We start from the raw sequence: 20,677 nt of genomic DNA on the forward strand, positions 1-20,677 counted from the left end.
TTCAACATTCACTTCCCCTTTCATGAGCTCACATAGAATTAGACCATGTGTAAAAAACAAACATTTGTTTTATGTAAATTTAAAATTAAGTTAATAGTAAAACTCGTGTATGATTCTACTTTTAAACCAAGTGACCTTAAGTACATTATAATCTCTCTCAAGAGTGTTAATCTCACATTTATCCACGTCGCTACACCATTCAAATTCGCGTTGATTGGTATATAGGATGTGGGATTTGATTTGCTTAATGCATTTAATGTTACGACGAGTGATATAAAGGTAGTTGAATTTAAATGGCTTTTAAATCCGATTTCTGGTATATTACCTACCTCAAGATTTAATGCTACAACTAATGTTACAGTTGTGGTTGAATCTATTTGAATCAAAATAAATTTCAAAGTTTGTTTATCATTTATCTTTGAACAATAAGTTAATTAAAAATTTGATAACAATATCTTTTACTTTATATTTTTAAACGACAAATGGTATCTCATGTGATTTTCTCCAAAAAATCTCTCTTAAATTTGATATGGATCTCATATCAAAATCAAACAAAATGAATGGTCAGCGTTTTCAGTCTACTGGTGGAAGCTTGGTTGCCCCCTCAAAGTGAACTTATTCTCTTGGCGGGTATTCTTCAACAAAAAATTGTATTTGGATTCTTTAAGGAAGTGATCTTGGCATGGGCCAAGCAGATGTGTCCTCTGCAAAATGGAGGAGGAATCAAACTTCCACTTATTCTTCAAATGCTCGGTCTCTCAACAAATCTGGTATGAACTTGCTCTGTTTCTTTCCTTTCCGCATCTTAACTTCATCTCTGTTGATGCAGCTTTTGCCTGTGGGGACCACAAGAGGTTGTTCTACGTCCTATCCTTCCTATCACTATATGGTGCCTTTGGAAGTGGAGGAACCTCAAAATTTTCGAGGATTCTACTATCTCCTCCAAATATGTTCTCTCTTCTTTTTCTGCACTCTATCTACCAATATGCTGAATGGTGTTGTATGCGTGTCTTTCTATGCTTCCATTTTGTTCATTTTGATACTTGAGGGTCTGATGGCGATCTCTTATAAATCCTTTGGCTATCTGTTTCATGATATGCTTTATACTCTATCGGTCATCTCGAGGAGTATTTCTATATGCAGATCTATCTGAATATTTTGTATATATACCCTCAATATAATATAATGATTTTTTTTTGTGAAAAAAAAAAACTTGGTATGGATCACAAAAGCCTCAACTCTACAATTTTAATATTTTTAATATTTTGATTCTTAATCTAAAATACTTCAACCATTTTCAATATTATTAAACTTTTTATCTATACACATTTTAATATAATTACATATTACCCTATATATTTTAATTCATTTCATAAATTTTTTATTAATTTTACTAATATTCTACAATTAAATATTATTTCTCAAAAACTAGTTTTTTAATATAGCGGTTACTTAATAATATTTGTTTTAATAAATTAATTTAAACATTATTTTTCATAGCTATTACATATTAATATTTTTAATAAATTAATATCATTGTTTAAATATTAATTTTGGAAAATTAGTAATATTTGGTTTTAATAAATTAATTTAAATATTATTTTTCAAAAAAAATCGGTTTAATATAGTTGTTACTGAATAATATTTGTTTTTAATATATTAATAAGTTAATATCATAATTTAAATATTATTTTTCAAATATAGTAGTTACTTGAATTATGTCTTTACATTGTTCTATATTCAAACCTTTTCCATGACCTGCCTCTTCTGGTCCTAATGATGAACCACACTTGTTCGTTCAAAACAAGTGAACCAAAACTTTACTTAATTCATTGGATCACGAAAACTTAAATATAAAAATTACCAATATCATTAAAATTTTTGTCCATATATTTCAATTCACTTCATTAAAAATCTATTAATGTTAACAATACTATTGAGATGGTTGCCTACACATCTCACTAATGCATCAATGAAATTAGATTTAAAATTTATAAAACAAACCAAGATCACAACTCAATTACGATCTCAAGATATATTATAATACGATGAATCATATAAGTCGAAAATGTCGGTTAGTTTTATGCCCATCATATAAGTCGAAAATGTCGGTTTATTTTTATGCGCAGAATCTGTCAAATATGTTCTGCAGAACTTCACATTCCAGGTTGGATCATGACACTTTTCCTTTGTACATTCTACGGCAAACACTACCAGCCAGCTGCAGAGTGGAAGCCACTTTACGTGTCCATCACGGCTATTAGGATCCTTCTGATAAATATGTTCATTGAAGATATTGTATTTAAGGCCACCGTCATACAAAAACTATGTACTAGCTCGGCACCAACTCAAATGGAAACTTGACATCAAGCCGGATCGGCTCCATTCCAGGGCACATAACTTTAAATTTCTACATAAAGCCTGTCCGGCTCCATTCCCAAAAAACACAACTTCTAATGAGAATATGACATAAGCCTGATCGGCTCCATTCCCAAGACACCCGTGATTAGATTTTTATTGCAAAAGTTTTGTGGAGTTTGGAATTTTCTGGGATAATCTAGAGCGCTCAGTCTAACGAGACTTCAAATTTGCTATCAAAATAATTAAAATTTTAACATGATTTTGATAAAAATTTGGTAGAGTTTTTTAAATATTTAAAATTATATCAATAAGCTTTAAAATTTTGAGTGTTTTATTGAATTTTTATGATGTTAAATTTATTTCCACCAAAAAATAAGATTAAAATTTTGAGTGTTTTATTGATTTTTTATGATGTTAAATCTATTTCCACCAAAAATAAAATTAAAAAATTCATATGACTAAATTCTAACAATTTTTTACTATTAACACAAAAATTCAGGCCATTTTTTATCATCTATCTCAGTAGACAACACCTAATTAGTAGTGATCATGTGGAAATGCAACGTCTCAACTTGCAATGCACAGTATAGATCCAACTTCAATAAATACTAAATTTTATAAAATTCCGAAACTCCTATTTCATAGACCATAGAAAAGTAAATGCTGCCTGATATGCCAGGTATTTAGTTCTCTCCCTCTCTCCAGACTGCTATCTCCATTGAGGTGCTGTCACTCAGAAGACAAAAACTAAATGCCTAGCAGGTCAGACAGCATTTACTTTTCTATGATCTATAAAATAGGAGTTTCCATAAAATTCTATCTCATGGTTGTCGCACCCTTTCACCTTTGGCATGTAACTTGTTAGTGCGGTAGTCAATTCCAAATCAACTGCTAGAAAATACATAAATGGAGTTAGGATAAGAGCCAGCTGGATAAAATCCTGTAGTTAAGAAAAGGAGCACAATAAAGATTTATTATTCACCATCCTGAACATTGTGAGCGTTATCTTCTTCCTATTACATAAATGGAGTTAGGATAAGAGCCAGCTGGATAAAATCCTGTAGTTAAGAAAGGGAGCACAATAAAGATCTATTACTCACCTTCCTGAACATTGTGAGCGTTATCTTCTTCCTATAAATTGAGGACATCCCCTGCATTGCATTACATACATCCCCTGCATTGCATTACATACAGAGAAAGAGACCTACATATACAGCAAGCTTATTATAGTCTAGTGACTCAATAAGTATTCTTCACTGTGTTTCTACTCCATTTGGGTGTCAGCAGCTCCCATGGCTTATGTAACCAGGTTGTTAGTCTTATATCTGGTCATGATGATACTCTTTCTTCAGGTAAGAAGTCTTCTTTTGCAACTCTTAAGTGCACATGTCACCAATGTAACTTTATGTTCTTTCCTGGAACTAATATTTTGCATGTTGTTCAGAGTTCTCTAATTAATTGATGAATTGTTGAAACAGATGTCTGTAGAACCTGCTGAGATTGGAGCTTCAACAGCAGTTGGGGTGAGTACATATCTGTACTGCCATTGAGGTTTAAAGTATTTATATTCCTGAATAAACTTAGGAGGCTCATTTTACATATATTGAATTTTGATTAAATTGAGCTCTCCTTTCCTATGGTTCCAGCTGCCAAGAAAAAGGATGAAGAATCGCCTGCGTAATATAGGTATATGTTTTCAAAGTATTGTATTATAAATTAGAATTTTAATCAGTATTTTTCAAGTTTATATCTATATATATATATAAGTCTATAAGTATTTTTTTTATGTGTACTGCATATTTCTAAAATATTTTGAAATTTAACAATCAGACAATTTTCTTTTACCCTTTTTTATCCTCAAATTTTAAAATATTCTAAAAATTAACATCAATATCAATTCAACCTGTATTATCATGTGATATTAACTTTTATGCAGTTTCACCCATTATTGTCTTCATTGTTAACTAACTTTTCGCTTTTGAAATCGAAGTTCATCTTTGTCCCTTGTTTTGCTCCATTCAAAGATCAAATTACTTCAAGTTGATATTTTTTTTTTTTTTTTTTTTTCAAGTTTCAACTTTGGTATTTGTCTGTTGCTGACATCTTAAGTTAAGTTTTCAAAGATCAAATTACTTCAAGTTGATATTAATTTTTTTTTTTTTTCAAGTTTCAACTTTGGTATTTGTCTGTTGCTGACATCTTAAGTTAAGTTTTTTGTTGTTGCTGCAGCTGTTATTGTTTTAACTTTCTTTGAATTTGTGTGTAAAGTCAAGCTGGTTCTTATGAAAGCAGGGATGATTTTCCACCTCATTAGTTGATATTTAATTTTCTTTAATTCAAAGTTATACTTTGATATCTTTTGTTTGTTGCTACTGCTGTCACTGCTTTAACTTTCTTTAAATTTTTCTTTTTAAAAGTACAGGCTGGTTTTTATGAATGCAAGGCTCTTTCTCTACCTCATCAGTTGATTTTTTATTTTCTTTAATTCAAGTGTCAGCTTTGTAATCTTTTGTTTTTTGGTACTGCTGTTATTGCTTTAACTTTCTTTGTAAATTCAGGCTAGTTCTTATATATGCAAAGCTCATTCTTTACATCACTTGTGGTACTCATTTGAATTGTTTGGTGAAGACTGCAAGGTAGCATGTGGAGGAAGATGTAAAGAAGCATCTCTCCATGACCGATGTTTAAGAGCTTGTGGTACATGCTGTGCCAAATGCAACTGTGTTCCTCCTGGTACACAGGGAAACAAAAACCTCTGCCCCTGCTATGCCAGCATGAAAACACATGGCAACAAGCTCAAGTGCCCTTGACTATGATATACAGAGCATTATTATACTTGTTGATTTGTCCAGGTTTGGATCATAGTGACTACTTATTAGTATAAGCATATAAACAGCATGCAGTTGCTACCTTTCTGATCAATGTATAGACTATATGTATTTTATGACGAAATAAATGCTTAGTTGTGTTGACACTATAACAACATTGAAATTTTATGACAAAATAAATGCTTAGTTGTGTTGGCACTATAACAACATTGAAAATAGCAGATTGAAAAGCTTAGACTGTGATGCTTTTCTTTGTAAATAAAAAGAGAGAAAATCAGTTGTAAATATTATCCAAGAAATTCGAAGATTTGCAGACTCTAGTATCAAAATTTCCATTGTACTGTAACCACCCTATGAGTCAACACCAAGTAGTCAATACTGTGACATGATGAGCAATATAATCGTTATCATATCGTTTGGTTCCCATTGTCCGGGGACCAGGTTTTCAGTGTCAAGACGATGCTTTTCAAGTGTCAATGTAAAATAAACTGTCAACAGATATCTTCTTACTTGAAGAGCAGTAATCTAATGATGTCATCTTATTTTTGGCCTTAGTAATGTAAGTTCAGAAAATGGATTTTAGTATATTAAATTATGCGATATTATTTTTTTGCTTCGAGGAAATTTTAATTAAAGTTATTGAAATAGTATAATTTTGATATTCTAGAAAAATTGTAGAATTTATTCTTACATTTAAAAATACAATTTAAATAACTAAATATTAATTTTTCACCAAAAAATAAAAAATACAGTTTAATTTAACATTGAGTTTTTACCAAAAAAAAATTGTTAATAAATTTTATAAAACAAAAGCAGCCACATTATGATGATTATGGGTGGCCTATATTATGAGTTAGGTGGTAGAATGACAACTTATTTCAATCATTGTTGCAATTGTTTCTTCACCTTGTTGGCCTATATGATGAACTTCTTGTACAACTAAATATTTCGCAACACAGAGTTCAGAAACTTGGACCTTGTCATCCACTTCCCTATTGGGTGGTATCCTTTTAGGCTCCTAGAATACACCCTTATATGATTGTAGCAACTCTTGTCGTTGATGTTTTTTTTCTTCCCTTAATACACCCCTAGGATGACTTAGCTCTCGTGGACTCTTCTATAAACTAATTTTCCCCTTAAAAATGACAAAACATACTTCTTAATAGAATTGATCAACCTTTTGGCCTAGTTGGCACCTACCAATGAGATATTTTACTTGCCCTTGTGCATGTTGATGATGAAGAATTTAATCCTTGATGAAGCGGTATTCATTGGCTCTATATATGAAGATGGTATCTCACATGTACATATAAGGACTCCCAAATCAAACTCCACATACATCAAGTGGAACTACTTCCAACTCTAGTTCATCAATAAAATCAACACTTAGAGCAAATTTGATTCCACACTATTGGTTTAACTTTATATTTTCCTCCTTGTTCAACACTTAGAGCAAATTTGATTCCGCACTATTGGTTTAACTTTATATTTTCCTCCTCCTTGATCTATCCCAAGGGATATGGGCTAGGATGGTCATGGATATATAGTCCTCGTTTACTGACCAAATATACTACTATGAGATTTACCTATAATCCTGAGTCGAATAAAGCAACAATTTTATTCTTCTTGACTTGTATCTTTATATGCAAGATTTTAATCATCTCTTCTTTTCCTATTGTTAAAGGTTACACAAAATCACCCCCATATGCACTCATGCACAGAGAATCTTCTCATCCATGTTTGAGCTACTTTCCAACCGACTAACCAAATCTGTGGCCATGCGATTTTTCTTTTTAACGTCTTTCTTTTGGTTTGAGCTTTGGATGCAAATTCCTGCTCTTCTTCTATGTATGATCATCAATGTTACATTGGTTTCAATTATTGTTAGGATCTATCTAATGGTGTGTTGTGGATGTTGTCTTTTTTCTTTTCCCCCTTTCCACTTCTTCTCCTTCCCCTCATTGGAAGCTTCTTGGTGCTCCCCCTTTTTTGACCCACTTGATTGCCCCTTCTTTTAGCCTATGTTCTCTAAGTATTGTACATGTACGCAATCCTCATCCATTGTTCGAGGTTTGAACAACATCACTTGCTTTTACAGATGGATGTGTAAACCTTTAGAAACTTGAGTAGTATGTCTATGTTTTTTGGGGAGATACCCAACATTACTGTCATCTTCCTAAATTTGGTGGTGTATTCATGTACACTGTCTCCGCGTCTCTGCCTAAAGTAACATCATTGGATCTACTAATACTTACATACCTAATAGAGGAGAAATGTGACTTAATGAGAGATTTGAAATCCTCCACTCAATGACTAGAGAATCACCCTCCAGCCTCGTTTTTGTACGGATTTCCCACCAGATCAAGGCACAGCCCTCTAATTTCATACATGCAAACAAAATTTTGTATCGTTCTCTATGTGTTGAACACCAAAATAAGCTGACTATTGTAACTAGTGATTTATCTTCAAAGCATCTATCTCACCTTGATATGTCTTGATGTCAATCTTCACTTCCATCTTGAACAAGTACTATGAATGGTTCATGGCACTTGAGCTAGATTGATCATTTTCAGGTTCTTTCTTAAGCTCCCTCTCTAGTTCTTTATGATCCCCTAATCTCCTCTTTGATCTAACCTATACATTAGAACTTCCATCTCCTCTATATAGCCCAATATTATTGGTTAGGGCCACCATGAGGAGGCTCACATTATGGTTTATATCTACAACTTGTATTTCCAGCCATGCAAACCTCTCCTCATGATGGCCTCCATCTTGGGAGGATCTATCTTCAACTCTACTCCAACAATTGCATACCCTAGATACACCAAATATTGTTGTGAAAGCTCTAGTGCTTGTTTAATGTCTCTAACACCTATATCAAATGTGTGATGTGCTCCTCCCAAGTAGCAGCATTGGGAACACCTTCACCTCATGGTTTTTGACATTTTAGTTTGGTTTATTAAATTGGAACATTGTTGGCTAAATTTTTGTCATGTCAAACATTGATGGCGAACTATTTATATTATTGTTGGCAAATATCTATGACTAGGTATTTATAATATTATTGGAATTATAAATAATTTAGTATATAAAGAAAAATAGAATAAAAAGAGAAGACATCTTATTTAATGGAAAAGTTGTTTGAAAAGTAATAATGTAGTTTTTTTATATTAAATTGGAAAAGAATCACAATTTTAATTTTTAATCATCAATTTGTCTATTAGAGAATTGGTGGTCATTTTTTAGTTACACTGAAGATAGTTTTCACCCATTAACCCACTCAGATTGAAGCAAATTTACTTTATTTGAATGGTAAGAATGAAAGTAAGTAGAGGTGAAAAATACACTTATTATGATAATCCATGAGAGAGGAATGTGTAGAGGAAAAAAACAGTGGCTAAAAAATAAAATAAACAAAAAGCCATTAACAACATGATCTTTTTTGGAAACCCTTTTTAAGAGAAAAAAAACTCATACTCTAAAGCACACTCAATGTATTATTCAACAACTAAATGGCTACGATACAATATATATGCTCTCAATAACATTATCTTGTAGTAGCATAGATTTCTTAGAGAGATTTTGGTAGCTTAATAATAAGTAAACTTACACTCTATCTTCACCCTAGCCTTAGCACTAAATAAATAGACATGACAAAAACATAAACCTATGATTTTCCAATGCTACATGTCAAAAATCACCAAAAAATAATTGGGGAAATGTTGCTACAACATTGATTTGTTAATTGGGGATCACCCTCTTATTCAAACTCATGATGTCATTGGTCATGAAAATGATCATTGATTACTTGTGTTTGTTGAATTTGAGAAAAATGCCTTGAACATAGCTATCACTATTACTACAAATTGCTTCACCTCCCACCAATTAGAACAAAAAATATAAGTATAAATTGACACCAACTCTATTCAACAACATTTAAAGCATTCATAAAGAAAACATAAAAACAGAGAATTATTACCCACATAAATGTATAAATAAAGATAGATGAGATGCAACATGCTTGGGATAGATGGTATTGTACATTGTTTTGAGATGGTATGATGAATTATCAATGGTTCCTCTCTTACTTTGAAATGGTGCCATAAGAATCCCAATTCTTCTCATGTTTTCCCTCTCCAAATTACATGAACATAAACATGGATCTTAGACTCAAACTCATTTTCATTTACTTTCTTCTTTTGCTTAAACATTATCCAAACAAACATATTGATGTGGATAAACCCACTCAAACAAAGTTCTACACCTAAAATAAGTTTTAAAGTACTCATCTTTGGCTAATTTTTATTGAATAATGAAGTAGCTTACATAGCTTTGACAAAAGGAAACTACCTCAACAAATTGATGAGAGGAAGACTCCCTAAATCCAATAAAATAGGATCTATGAACCAAAATAGGGAATAGCTTGAGGAAATATATTAACCATGCTCATGAAGTAGACCCAATTATTATCATAATCAGTCCGTAAAGGTCTCTACTATTCCCCGATACTAAAACTATAATGTTATGTAACACTTCCAACAAATTACTTCCATATTACAATATTTATGAAAAATGCAATAGCGTATAATGCTAAAAATAAAAACTAGGCTATTTATTCCTTATGATTCCTCCCAAACTAAGATACATTGGCCTCCAATGATTTCAAAAGAGAAGGAAAATGAGCATGGTGTGATATTGACCTTTTTAGCAACAAAGTATGATGTAGTAGATCCATTGTAAGTTAGGTAAGTCTTATGGTCAAAAGACTAGTCTACATCAAACAAATGCTGAAAATCAAGCATTTGTTTTGTAGGATGACTCGTGAGGACCTTTGACTTTAATGTTGACTCATTATATGGTTTGAGGAAGTCAACATCAATGACATCATGGATTTCTCAAGTGGGTTGGAATATCTAGGTGGAAAGCATTTTTGGACACTTAGATGATTTAGTAGGGGCCATAATAGATGGGTCTAACCTTAATATATGATTTATCTTATCTTGTCCAAATATAACCATTCTTTGTCACTAGCTTTGAAATGGTGAGGAACATGATGTTATTCCATCAATTGCTTTTATTTTCCTTTACCCTTATGAATAATATGAATGTATTAGATTGAAGAGATTGTAAGTGTTGAACAAAACTTTGTGCCTTATGTTATTTTTTTTAAAGATGAGAAGTAGTTGGAAGAGGCACAGACCAAGGAAACTCATCTGGAGCCAAAGGATGGAAACCAAGGAAAATTTCAAAATGAGAATGACAATAGGAATAGTGAACTACTTGATTATATTCAAGCTTAATATGGGTAAGACTCAAATATCATTTGGATGGAGAATAATGAAGAGAGATTCTAAGACTTTATACCAAAATTGTATGGTTAACTACTTTAATTTGACCATTAGTTTGAGGATGAAAGGTGGTGGAAAAAATAAGAGAAGTTCCTAATATTTTCCACAATGAATGCTAGAAATGGACCACAAAACATTTGACACAACCACAGACAATGTTGATGGGAAGACCAAAGGAACACCAAACAAAGTCAAAGAAAAATTTGGCTAAGTCACATGCATAACTACTTTATGACAAACAATAGACTTAGCCATTGTACTGAATCTATTGACAATATAAAAAATGTAATCATGATGATGAATAGTTGTGGGAATATTACTAACAAGATCAAGAGAAATACTTTCCTAGCAGTGGAAAGGAATGGAGAAAGGACAAATCAACCCAATTTTTTTCTTAGTTGGTTTAGATTGAGAACATATTACACATTGCATTAATAAATGGAGAACATATTGTTGCATGTGAGGCTAGTAAAATAATTGTTGAACATGATGAAGAGTCTTTTTCTATATAAAATGATGTCCATAGAGAATAGAAAATGCTTCTTTCAATAGAGCTTGTAAATGATCACATGGTACACATAACATATCAAACGTATACAACAACCATTCTTTGATATGAAAATATTGTAAAGGAACTGAATTTGATGAAGTTATATGTTTAATACTTTTGTAAATATGTCCAAAATATATATCATTTGGATATTTTGCATTTTGTTGATGGTCTTGAATGACTGCATCAACATTAGGGGAAACCACCCTTTCAGGACCTTAGAACAGATGATTTTACATTTGGAATGATGGCTTCGATTGGAATTATGGGACCAGTTTCCCTTTCTATAAAACAATATGAAATAAAGTAAATAAAGATTTATTTCTCTAATATGACTAGAAACTGAAATAAAAACTAATAGACTACTATTTATCCAGGGTAAGCTGATGGTATACGTGATTATAAAGATTTCACAACTATCATTTAACAATATAGATGATGATGTAATTATGAAGTTAACTAAAAAAGAAAACTAATTTAATCAAATAGTTAATTAAATTAGTTGGTTAAATTGTCACATATACTATGATCTCATTGTTCACATATAATTTGAAATTTCAATTAGACACATCAATAATGATAATGAGAGATTGCTTTAACACATATATTGTGAACAAAATTAGAATTCCATTCTACTCTAAGCAAATAAATAGATAAAGGATAATAGTACTCGATACACCATGGATCTGCTCATCATAGAAAAGTCAATGGTTCAACATGAAGTTAAGAAAAACTTAATTACATTAGTGCAACTTAAGCTTCCTCTTATAAAATTCTAAACCCTAATCTCTATCTGAGAGGGGGGTTTTATAGTTTCTTCACAAAAGATAAAGATATAAAATCTAATAACAACTTCAAGCAGTGTTAAATAGAAGTAACTACAAGGAACACATTTGGAATTAGTTACAACAAATTTCCTATGCTTGGGAGGAAGACCGTCCTACGATGCGTTGTTGCAACTCAAAGATATCAATCAAATTTTTCAGTTTAGGTGGAGATTTTGGCTGACTCCGCATATGACTTGTGAAGATGACATCTCTAAATTCTAGCAACGTTTGTATGGTGGTGTTCGATAAGATTTGAAGAATTAGCCATTGATTGTGGGGTTTTACCAAGAAATTCAATGATTCTCTAAGTTAATCTTGGTCAAGGGATCAATAATCTCGGCCTTTTTCTTGGAACATTCTTGCCACGTCTTAGTCAAAATTTTGATATCGAGTAAAGTGCCCTCAGGACAACTCGGAATGAGATTAGATTGGAGTAAATTATCACTGATCGCCTCAATGATATTGGTTGAAGTATCTCGATCTTGGTAAACTGTTGCTTGTACTTGCTTTATGCGAATCTCCCATTCTCTAAAAATAATTTCTTTATGAGCCTCTTTGAATTTAGGAAGATTGGTTGACCTTCCTTACTCACTTTCATGCAAACCAGAAATATCCTCCTCCATCTCTTCAAAGTAGTTTTTCATATATGATAGTTGATCTACTAGAGAGGTTGTTTCCTTGCATTGATCATCAATAATTACCAACTTTTGGCAAAAGATTATCTGTTGTTGGGCAATAAGAGTGTTTAACTCTTTATCATCTTTCTTGAATTCTGCCAATTCTGGATTGATATTCAGAGGTTCAATTATTTTCTGCAACTATTGAAATTGTGCATCTCTAACATGTGTATCTATATCATACTGAATTTTAAGAGAATCAAATCTTTGTTGAAGCTTTGTCAGCTCTAGCTGCCAGTGCTTTGTTATCTTCTGCTTTTCTACTTCAATACTTTGTTCCAATAGTGAAATTTGTTTCTCTTTCTCCTCAAGCAATTGTTGTACATATGTAGCTATCAATAGTGGTTGAGGGGTAAGAACGTTTAAACTAAGTAAATGTACTCAATTCCTCTATTGGATTTGTTGTGGAGCCTATCCATAATACTTCAAAAGATGCATTACCATGGACTAATGACTGATACTGATCAAGTTTAATCTTATTTCTCTCCCTCGTTACCACAACTTTATGCTGAGGGTTGTATAAAATGTACACTGGAGGAATGTCCTCAATCTTTAAAACAAACTCATAAGAAGGAAATGTTGGTATAATTTCTATATCCTTGTCATCCAAAATCTTCTCAAGAACCTTCATTGTTTTAGGAATTTGTTCAAGATTATTTAGGGTGTCTTGAACCTTCATTTGTTGAGCAGTCTTAATAGCCTGAGACTCATCAATCTTGGAATTTAGAGATTGATTATATTTTTTCCAAATCTCTTCTAACTTAGTATCAGGCACAAATCCTTCCACCTGAGAAAAATGAGAGGCAACTATTACTTTTGGTTTAGAAGAATCAATTGACTCTGTAGAATCTGTAAATTTAGCATCATCATTAACAATTTTCTCTTAAGGAACCTACAATGAATCCATGGGAATTTTTGCTAGCCTGGAGGCTCTATATTGCATAAACTGGTTCATTTATTCAAGGGTCAATTGTTCTTCTGCTCTTTGTGCCACTAGCAAATAAGAAGAAGCATTTTCAAATAAATAATCAAATTTATCAGGGTCATGAACAAAATGTTTTATACTTTGTGCAATTTTTTTCTTTTTAACCACATGATAGGGATCATACTGCCTATAAGGTATAGTAGGAAAACCAAGAACTTGAATAACATATATTTCAATTTGTGCATGCTTATAATTGTCTAAAGAAAATATACTACATTGAGCTAGGAAGGATGGCCACATCTTTTTGTTGGATTCTTTCAAGACTTTGGAAATATGATGCAGGAGCATCCCGCTCAGAATATTATTGTACATTTGGTTGATTTAGGGGGTGATGTTTTTAATTATTTTTAGGAATATTGTATAGATTGAGTGAGAAACCTATGTGTGAGGCTTTCAGTTGTGAAATATTCTCAACTATGTGAGAATATAATGGATAATTAATATGTGTAGATCTCATAGAGATCTTAGGGATACGATATCCTCGAATAGGAATTAGTTCAGTGAATTATAAAGAAAATCATGGATTTAGTATAATCCATAATTATGTAATTAATCTATAAATGTAAGCATGCAAGGAGAGTGAGAAATAGTGTGTTACAAAGTGTTAGAGGTGTTAGAGAGGGCTAAATAGTGGTGTGAATAAATCAGAGCACGAGATGTTCTGAATGTATATACTGTTATGAATGAAAGGAGTTTGTGTGTTAAAACGTGTTTCTGCGTGATCTTTTATCATATAGATTTGATTATTTAATTGTAGGCTAAATCCTTTGTTAATTACAGTAACCATTAATAGCCTGGTTATGTTTCAAGGTCATAAGAATATAGTTTAAAGATGGACTAAACTTGACAGATGTGCTAAGTCTTGGCCGAACGAAGAAAACTTGACAAATCATCATTGATCATAGGTTGGATCAACACTGATCTATTTGGAGAGATATGAGTCATCCGATCGAATAGATTAAAAAATCTAACGGATATCACGTGTTCACAAGCGTGGAGGTTAATTATAAAATCGGAGGCGATAGTTTATAAGACTGAGTTAATAGCTCAGTTAATTTGGACCGTCAGCCGAAAGGGGTCAGATATGAGGTTAGTTGCATAAAAAAATGAACGGAGTTTAATATAAATTTTAGACGGGATATTTTATGAATTGTGATTTAACCCATTGAAGTCTATATCGATCACAGTCGTTCGCTATGAAGGAACAAGATCTGATAGATATCGTGTCAAAGGGATGCACGTGATTTAAATTCAATCACGCACCCGAGAAGGTTATGAGCTGCGGTTTTATTTCCTTTTGGTTCCGTGGGTAAAGTAGAGGTTTGCCATATATGAGGAAGTTTGAATAGTTTTGTTGTTTTAGCATAATAGCTTAATTTTGGATTCCGCTAAAGAGATCAGGGTCAATGGTTTTATTAAACAGGAGTTTAATTAATTAAAATCCCTGAATTATGTAAAGCGGCAGTTTCGCTTCATCAAAGTGGTATCAGAGTAGATGAAGATTCTGCATGAAGTATGATTATTTTTTAGTGTTAGTCTTTATCATTTTTGTGCAGAGTAACAACAGAGAAAGGTGAGAAGATTGCAGCGGCCTAGAGCAAGGAGTGCTCAATTGGTTGCAGAGAAGAGAACTAGAGAGATGCCGAAAGAATGAGCTTAGAGGAGGAAAGGTTAGTGAGGTATCATGTAGCAGGGAGACTTGTTACTGCAGAGGCTGATTGCATCTCATAAGTTAATGCTGCTAGAAAGACATGAAAGAATATGACAAGGAAAATCAGAGGCGCAGCTAAAGCAAAGGGAAAAATAGAGGAGTCAGTTTTAGAATTTGATTGAGGTAAATATTTTCTTTTATTGATTTGAGTTTGAATAATTAGTGAAAATGAACATGGAGACACTTAGGAAAGGTTAGATGAGCCATGAAGAGTGTAGGATAAGTATTGCAGTGATGAAAGCAAAGTTGAATATACTACAAGAATGGTTTCAAGAGAAAGAGAATGAAGATCGAAGACATGGATGGAGAATAAGGAAACGGGTCAAGTGGAATTTATTGCAACAAAGATGGAATGCTATTTTGATGAACAAACTTGAACAAATACATATTTCTTTGTTGGAGAAGGAGAGACTGATAGGAATTGAGTTACAACAAAGAGGATTTGTTGAAACCCAGAAATTCCATGGTGGGAATTTGGTGCTTGAAGCATCAAAAGAGACCGAAAGGTCTGATATTTTTAAAACTGATAGTTTGTCTGTGAATGTAGGTATGGTACTAAATAAGGAATTTGTTGCTATAGACTCAGCTAATGACCATTGTTATGATCAAGAATTCTTCTGTGAACCTGAAGGAAATTGGGATGATTTTTTTTCATTCCATGAGTTGAGTTTGCAGCTCAATTAGAGGAAGAAACAGAAGTTAAAGAGACAAAAGCCAAGGAAGTTGAAACCAGAGAAACTGTAACAAAAGGAGGAAAGGACACCATAGAGAACATCAACTATGTTGATGTGATTAAAAAAGATGAATTACTCCTAGAGCATGGTGGAGAAAATTTCTTTACAGATATACATAATTTGGTTGATAGTTCGAGTGATGATGATGGTGAACTTTCAGATTTAGTTCTTACTAATCTCAACATGATAGAGTTACTTGGAAAAGCTATAGGTTCAGATGGTGAAATAGTTCCACATGCAGTTCACGAGTCTATATTTCCAAAATAGAAGATGATGAGGTATGGAAAGTCGAGAATCATGTTTAATAATTATCTGAAGATATTATTTTGCGAATTTAATGCCAGAGTACATGAAGAAGTTATTCCTTTGAAGGAACATCAGCAAAACAGAGTTTTGAATCCTTGAGGTAGCAAGTCATTCAGACCTGTAGCTGTCACATTAGTATAGAAAAGTGACGGACCTCATAGACATGAGTCTATGGATTTTTTCTACATCGGGAGTATGATGTGGGAGCATCCTGCTTAGAATATTATTGTACATTTGGTTGATTTAGGGGGTGATGTTTTTAATTATTTTTAGGAATATTGTATATATTGAGTGAGAAATCTATGTGTGAGGTTTTCAGTGGTGAAATATTCTCAACTATGTGAGAATATCATGGATAATTAATATGTGTAGATCTCGTAGAGATCTTAGGGATACGAGATTCTCAAATAGGAATTAGTTGAGTTAATTATGGAGAAAATCATGGATTTAGTATAATCCATAATTATGTAATTAATCTATAAATGTAAGCCTGCGAGGAGAGTGGGAAACAATGTGTTATAGAGTGTTAGAGGTGTTAGAGAGGGCTAAATAGTGGTGTCAATAAATCAGAGCATGAGATGTTCTGAATGTATATACTATTATGAATGAAAAGAGTTTGTGTGTTAAAATGTGTTTTTGCATGATATTTTATCATATAGATTTGATTCTTTAATTGTAGGTTGAATCCTCTATTAATTACAGTAACCGTTAATAGCCTGGTTATGTTTCAAGGTCATAGGAATATAGTTTAGAGATGGACTAAACTTAGCAGACGCGCTAAGTCTTGGCGGAATGAAGAAAACTTGACAAATCATCATTGATCACAAGTTGGATCAATGATGATCTATTTGGAGAGATCTGAGTCATCTGATCGAACAGATCAACAAATCTAACGGATATCGCGTGCCCACAAGGGCGAAGGTTAATTCTAAAATCGGATGCGATAGTTTATAAAACTGAGTTAATAGATCAGTTAATCTGGACCGTCCACTGAAAGGGGCCAGATCTGATGGTAGTCACGTCGGAAAATGAATGGAGTTTAATATAAATTTCGGACACGATATTTTATGAATTGTGATTTAACCCATTGATGTCCAGATCGATCACAACCATTTGCTATGAAGGAACAAGATTTGACGGATATCACGTCAAAGGGATGCGCGTGATTTAATTTCAATCACGGACCCGAGAAGGTTATGAGCTACGGTTTTATTTCCTTTTGGTTCTGTGGGTAAAGAAGAGGTTTGTCATATATCAGGAAGTTTGAATAGTTCTGTTGTTTTAGCAGAAAAGATTTATTTTGGATTCCGCTAAAGAGATCAGGGTCAATAGTTTAATTAAACAAGAGTTTGAAAATTCCCGAATTATGTAAAGTGGCAGTTTCGCTTCATCAAAATACCATTACCAATAGTTTGATAAGTTATCTCCCTACTCAGAAGTTTATCTGGGATGAAAAATGGTAAAAAATGAGGGTTTTCTAAATTTTCATATACCCTGATATAGGTAAATGATTCCTCACTAAACCAATTTCCCACTTGGAGAAGATCAGAATCGGCTTCTCGAGACATTTGAGGTGCCTTTGTACCAAAGATAACCTGATAGGTTGGTAGTATGACCTTGTGACATATTTGATAGAAATTTTGATGATATTTTGATTCCCATAAAGTATCATGATAAATATGAATGGGAGCCCAGTCTTGCAGAGTCCATTTCCAACCCATGGATGAAAAATCCATAGAAAAACATAAACATCCAAAATATAGGCACTCATATAGAAAGGAGGTATTATATTTGCAGAAACTCAACATTTACTTCTAAAGGCTAAAATATGGGAAACTAAATTGTCTGAAAGCATAGTGGCCCAATCAAATATAAACCCTTTTGAAGCTCCATCTATTAGACGTACCCATTGATCAAGAAATTTATGTACAGTTGGTAGTGCGTGCAACCTACACATCATAGCAACAATTTGGGAATAAGGACCAAAGGGAGAGTCTACAACATACTTACCACTCTCTTCCCTTTTTCATTTGTTGGAGTCCTTTCTCTAGCCTATAATTCACTCGGATGCATGTCCATGCTCTTTAAGAAATTCCTCAATATTTTCCTTGTCATATTTTCATTGTGGTTCAGGCAGATGATACATTTTCCACAAATCCTCACTGGTAAAAGACCCAATGACTATTGCACTTCCTTGTAATAATTTTCCTATCAATGATACTTTTAGATTATCCAGAACCCACTGAACCATATCGGTATAGGGAAGAAGTATTGGTTTGTCTGTGATTCTGTGTAGAAAAGATTTTTCCACATCGCTGAAAGTAGTTTCTGAAACCAGGGTGGTATCATCAGCAATCACTATTCTCTGAGTAACCTTGGTATTTTCATTTTCAAAGAATTTGTACATTACTTCCCATAAAGAATGCCAAGAATCTTTGGTACAAACTGTATTGGAAAACAATCTCAACGTAACAGTATTGTCAGAAATATCTTCTATTGAAGAAGAAAAAAATTGTTGTTGTGTTGTAGCTTTCTTCTTACCTTTTCCTACCTTTGACATTTCCTCGTTATTATGGGAATTAGAGATTTCTTGTATAGGAAACACAGAGATCAATGGAATACTCTCTTTAGTTGAGACTTAACGTAAAAAGTGCAATTTACAACAATAATATTTTCCTTTTAAACAAATCTTCACAATAACGAAGTGAAATAAATGAAGGAATTTAGAATTTAGAGAACCATAAATCCACATTATCAATCATTAAGTGCACAAGTGAGGAATCATGTGGGCTTACCAAGTCATCTCATCGGAGGATTATGTTGAAGAGTTATGATAAATTAAAACTTTTATGTGAAAAAGTTCTGAAATAACAATGGTCATGAAGGATTCTCGAGTGAAAAAGTTTTGATGAAAGAGGCACGAAGAATATCAAGAGAATTATATCGATACTTTTAATAAAATACTTCCAATGGAGTAGTTCTGATAAAAGAGTTTCGATGGAAATATTAAAGGCTCTAAAAGGATATCAGAGGAAGAGGATATCAGAGATGCAATTAAAATAAAAATCTGATATGGGATGTTCTGATATAATAAACAAGTTGTGGATCCAGTGGGAGGTTTATAATATTTATTTATGGAAAGGCTTTCAAGCCTTTTATAAATATTATCATAACCTTTTATATGACTATTTCAATAAAGGAAGTATTGGGGAGTTATGCATCTGGGAGGAGCTTTATCATCACAAAATTTAAAAGAATGATACAATATAATAGAACTCTGATATGAAATCTTCTGATAGAACTTTAACTTCGATAATAGGGTCCATCGGATTTTTGGTTTCTCGTAATATGTTTTAAATTGTAACTCCGATATGAGAAGTTATGATAAGGAAAAACCTCAAGTTTATTAAATTTTGTAACTAATTCGAATATGCTCCAAATTGATTAAAACCAAAAACTTTATTAAAAGAAAAATAAAATATAAAAAATAAAGGGTCTCCATTATTTATTGACAACTAAGTATAAAAAAATGGGGGGTTGTTGAATTATACAACAATTGGCGAAGTACTGGGTGAAAAATTATCTCTGTTATAACAAATGAAATTTTAATAACTAAAGGAATAAGACTTAGAAAGATCAAAATGTTGAAATTTAGATTGTTGGAAATAACTCTGAATAAAACACAACTCATTACTTTTCAAACTTCATAACTTGTTATTTATAATAACCTACAGTATCGTTGTTAGTCATTTTATCAATTGAAATGATGATATAAATAACTATTGAAGATTTGCATTAATATTGACTTACTTGTCACTGGTAGAGCCATTGTTATCAACAGGTGCCCATAGCCTCGACAGGGTTACCATTTAACCAATGAATACCAATATCCCATCCACTATAATAAATCTTAAAGCCATTAATTTTTTTTTCTAAATTTTTTATTTTAATTGCTTGAAAGCCATTTCCCTGCTTTGGTAGCCATATGTTGACAATTCCATTCACAAGTTATAATGATATTGAACAAGTTGGCTCATGATGGTACCTCTTGTCTTACAATCTTGCAACCATAAGCCATTATCATGGCTTGGTGACTAGTTGTGATAATGTCAATGTCATTAGTTCCCCATGATCATGGTAAGCTGGCTCATAATGAGACTCCTTATCCTTCAATTTTAAATATTTTTGAATTACACTCTAAAAATGTCAAATCAGTGGATAGGGAGGTAAAATTGCTCCTTAAGAGTTGATGGATGACAATTGAAGTCATAATGTGCTAAAACTTTGAAATAATATTTATTTTTAAAAGAAATTGTAAATGAAAGATCAAAGGATAACAAGATCTTTTAA

At 32.5% G+C, this 20,677-nt stretch overlaps 1 protein-coding gene across 1 annotated transcript; it reads left to right on the plus strand.

The window, feature by feature from the left end:
- The first annotated feature begins 3,271 nt into the window (after positions 1 to 3,271).
- On the plus strand, positions 3,272 to 5,333 carry LOC149213022 (cypmaclein-like). Its single transcript, XM_089391935.1, has 4 exons — positions 3,272 to 3,713; positions 3,840 to 3,884; positions 4,008 to 4,047; positions 4,990 to 5,333. The coding sequence occupies exons 1-4, from the start codon at positions 3,654 to 3,656 to the stop codon at positions 5,169 to 5,171; spliced, it is 327 nt and encodes a 108-aa protein (XP_089248061.1). The 5' UTR covers positions 3,272 to 3,653; the 3' UTR covers positions 5,172 to 5,333.
- Positions 5,334 to 20,677: the final 15,344 nt, after the last annotated feature.

This window comes from Pinus tabuliformis, chromosome 1_1 (genome assembly GCF_031772625.1).
Source record: "Pinus tabuliformis cultivar Carrire ecotype Pingquan chromosome 1_1, CPIR1, whole genome shotgun sequence".
Taxonomy (NCBI): domain Eukaryota; kingdom Viridiplantae; phylum Streptophyta; class Pinopsida; order Pinales; family Pinaceae; genus Pinus; species Pinus tabuliformis.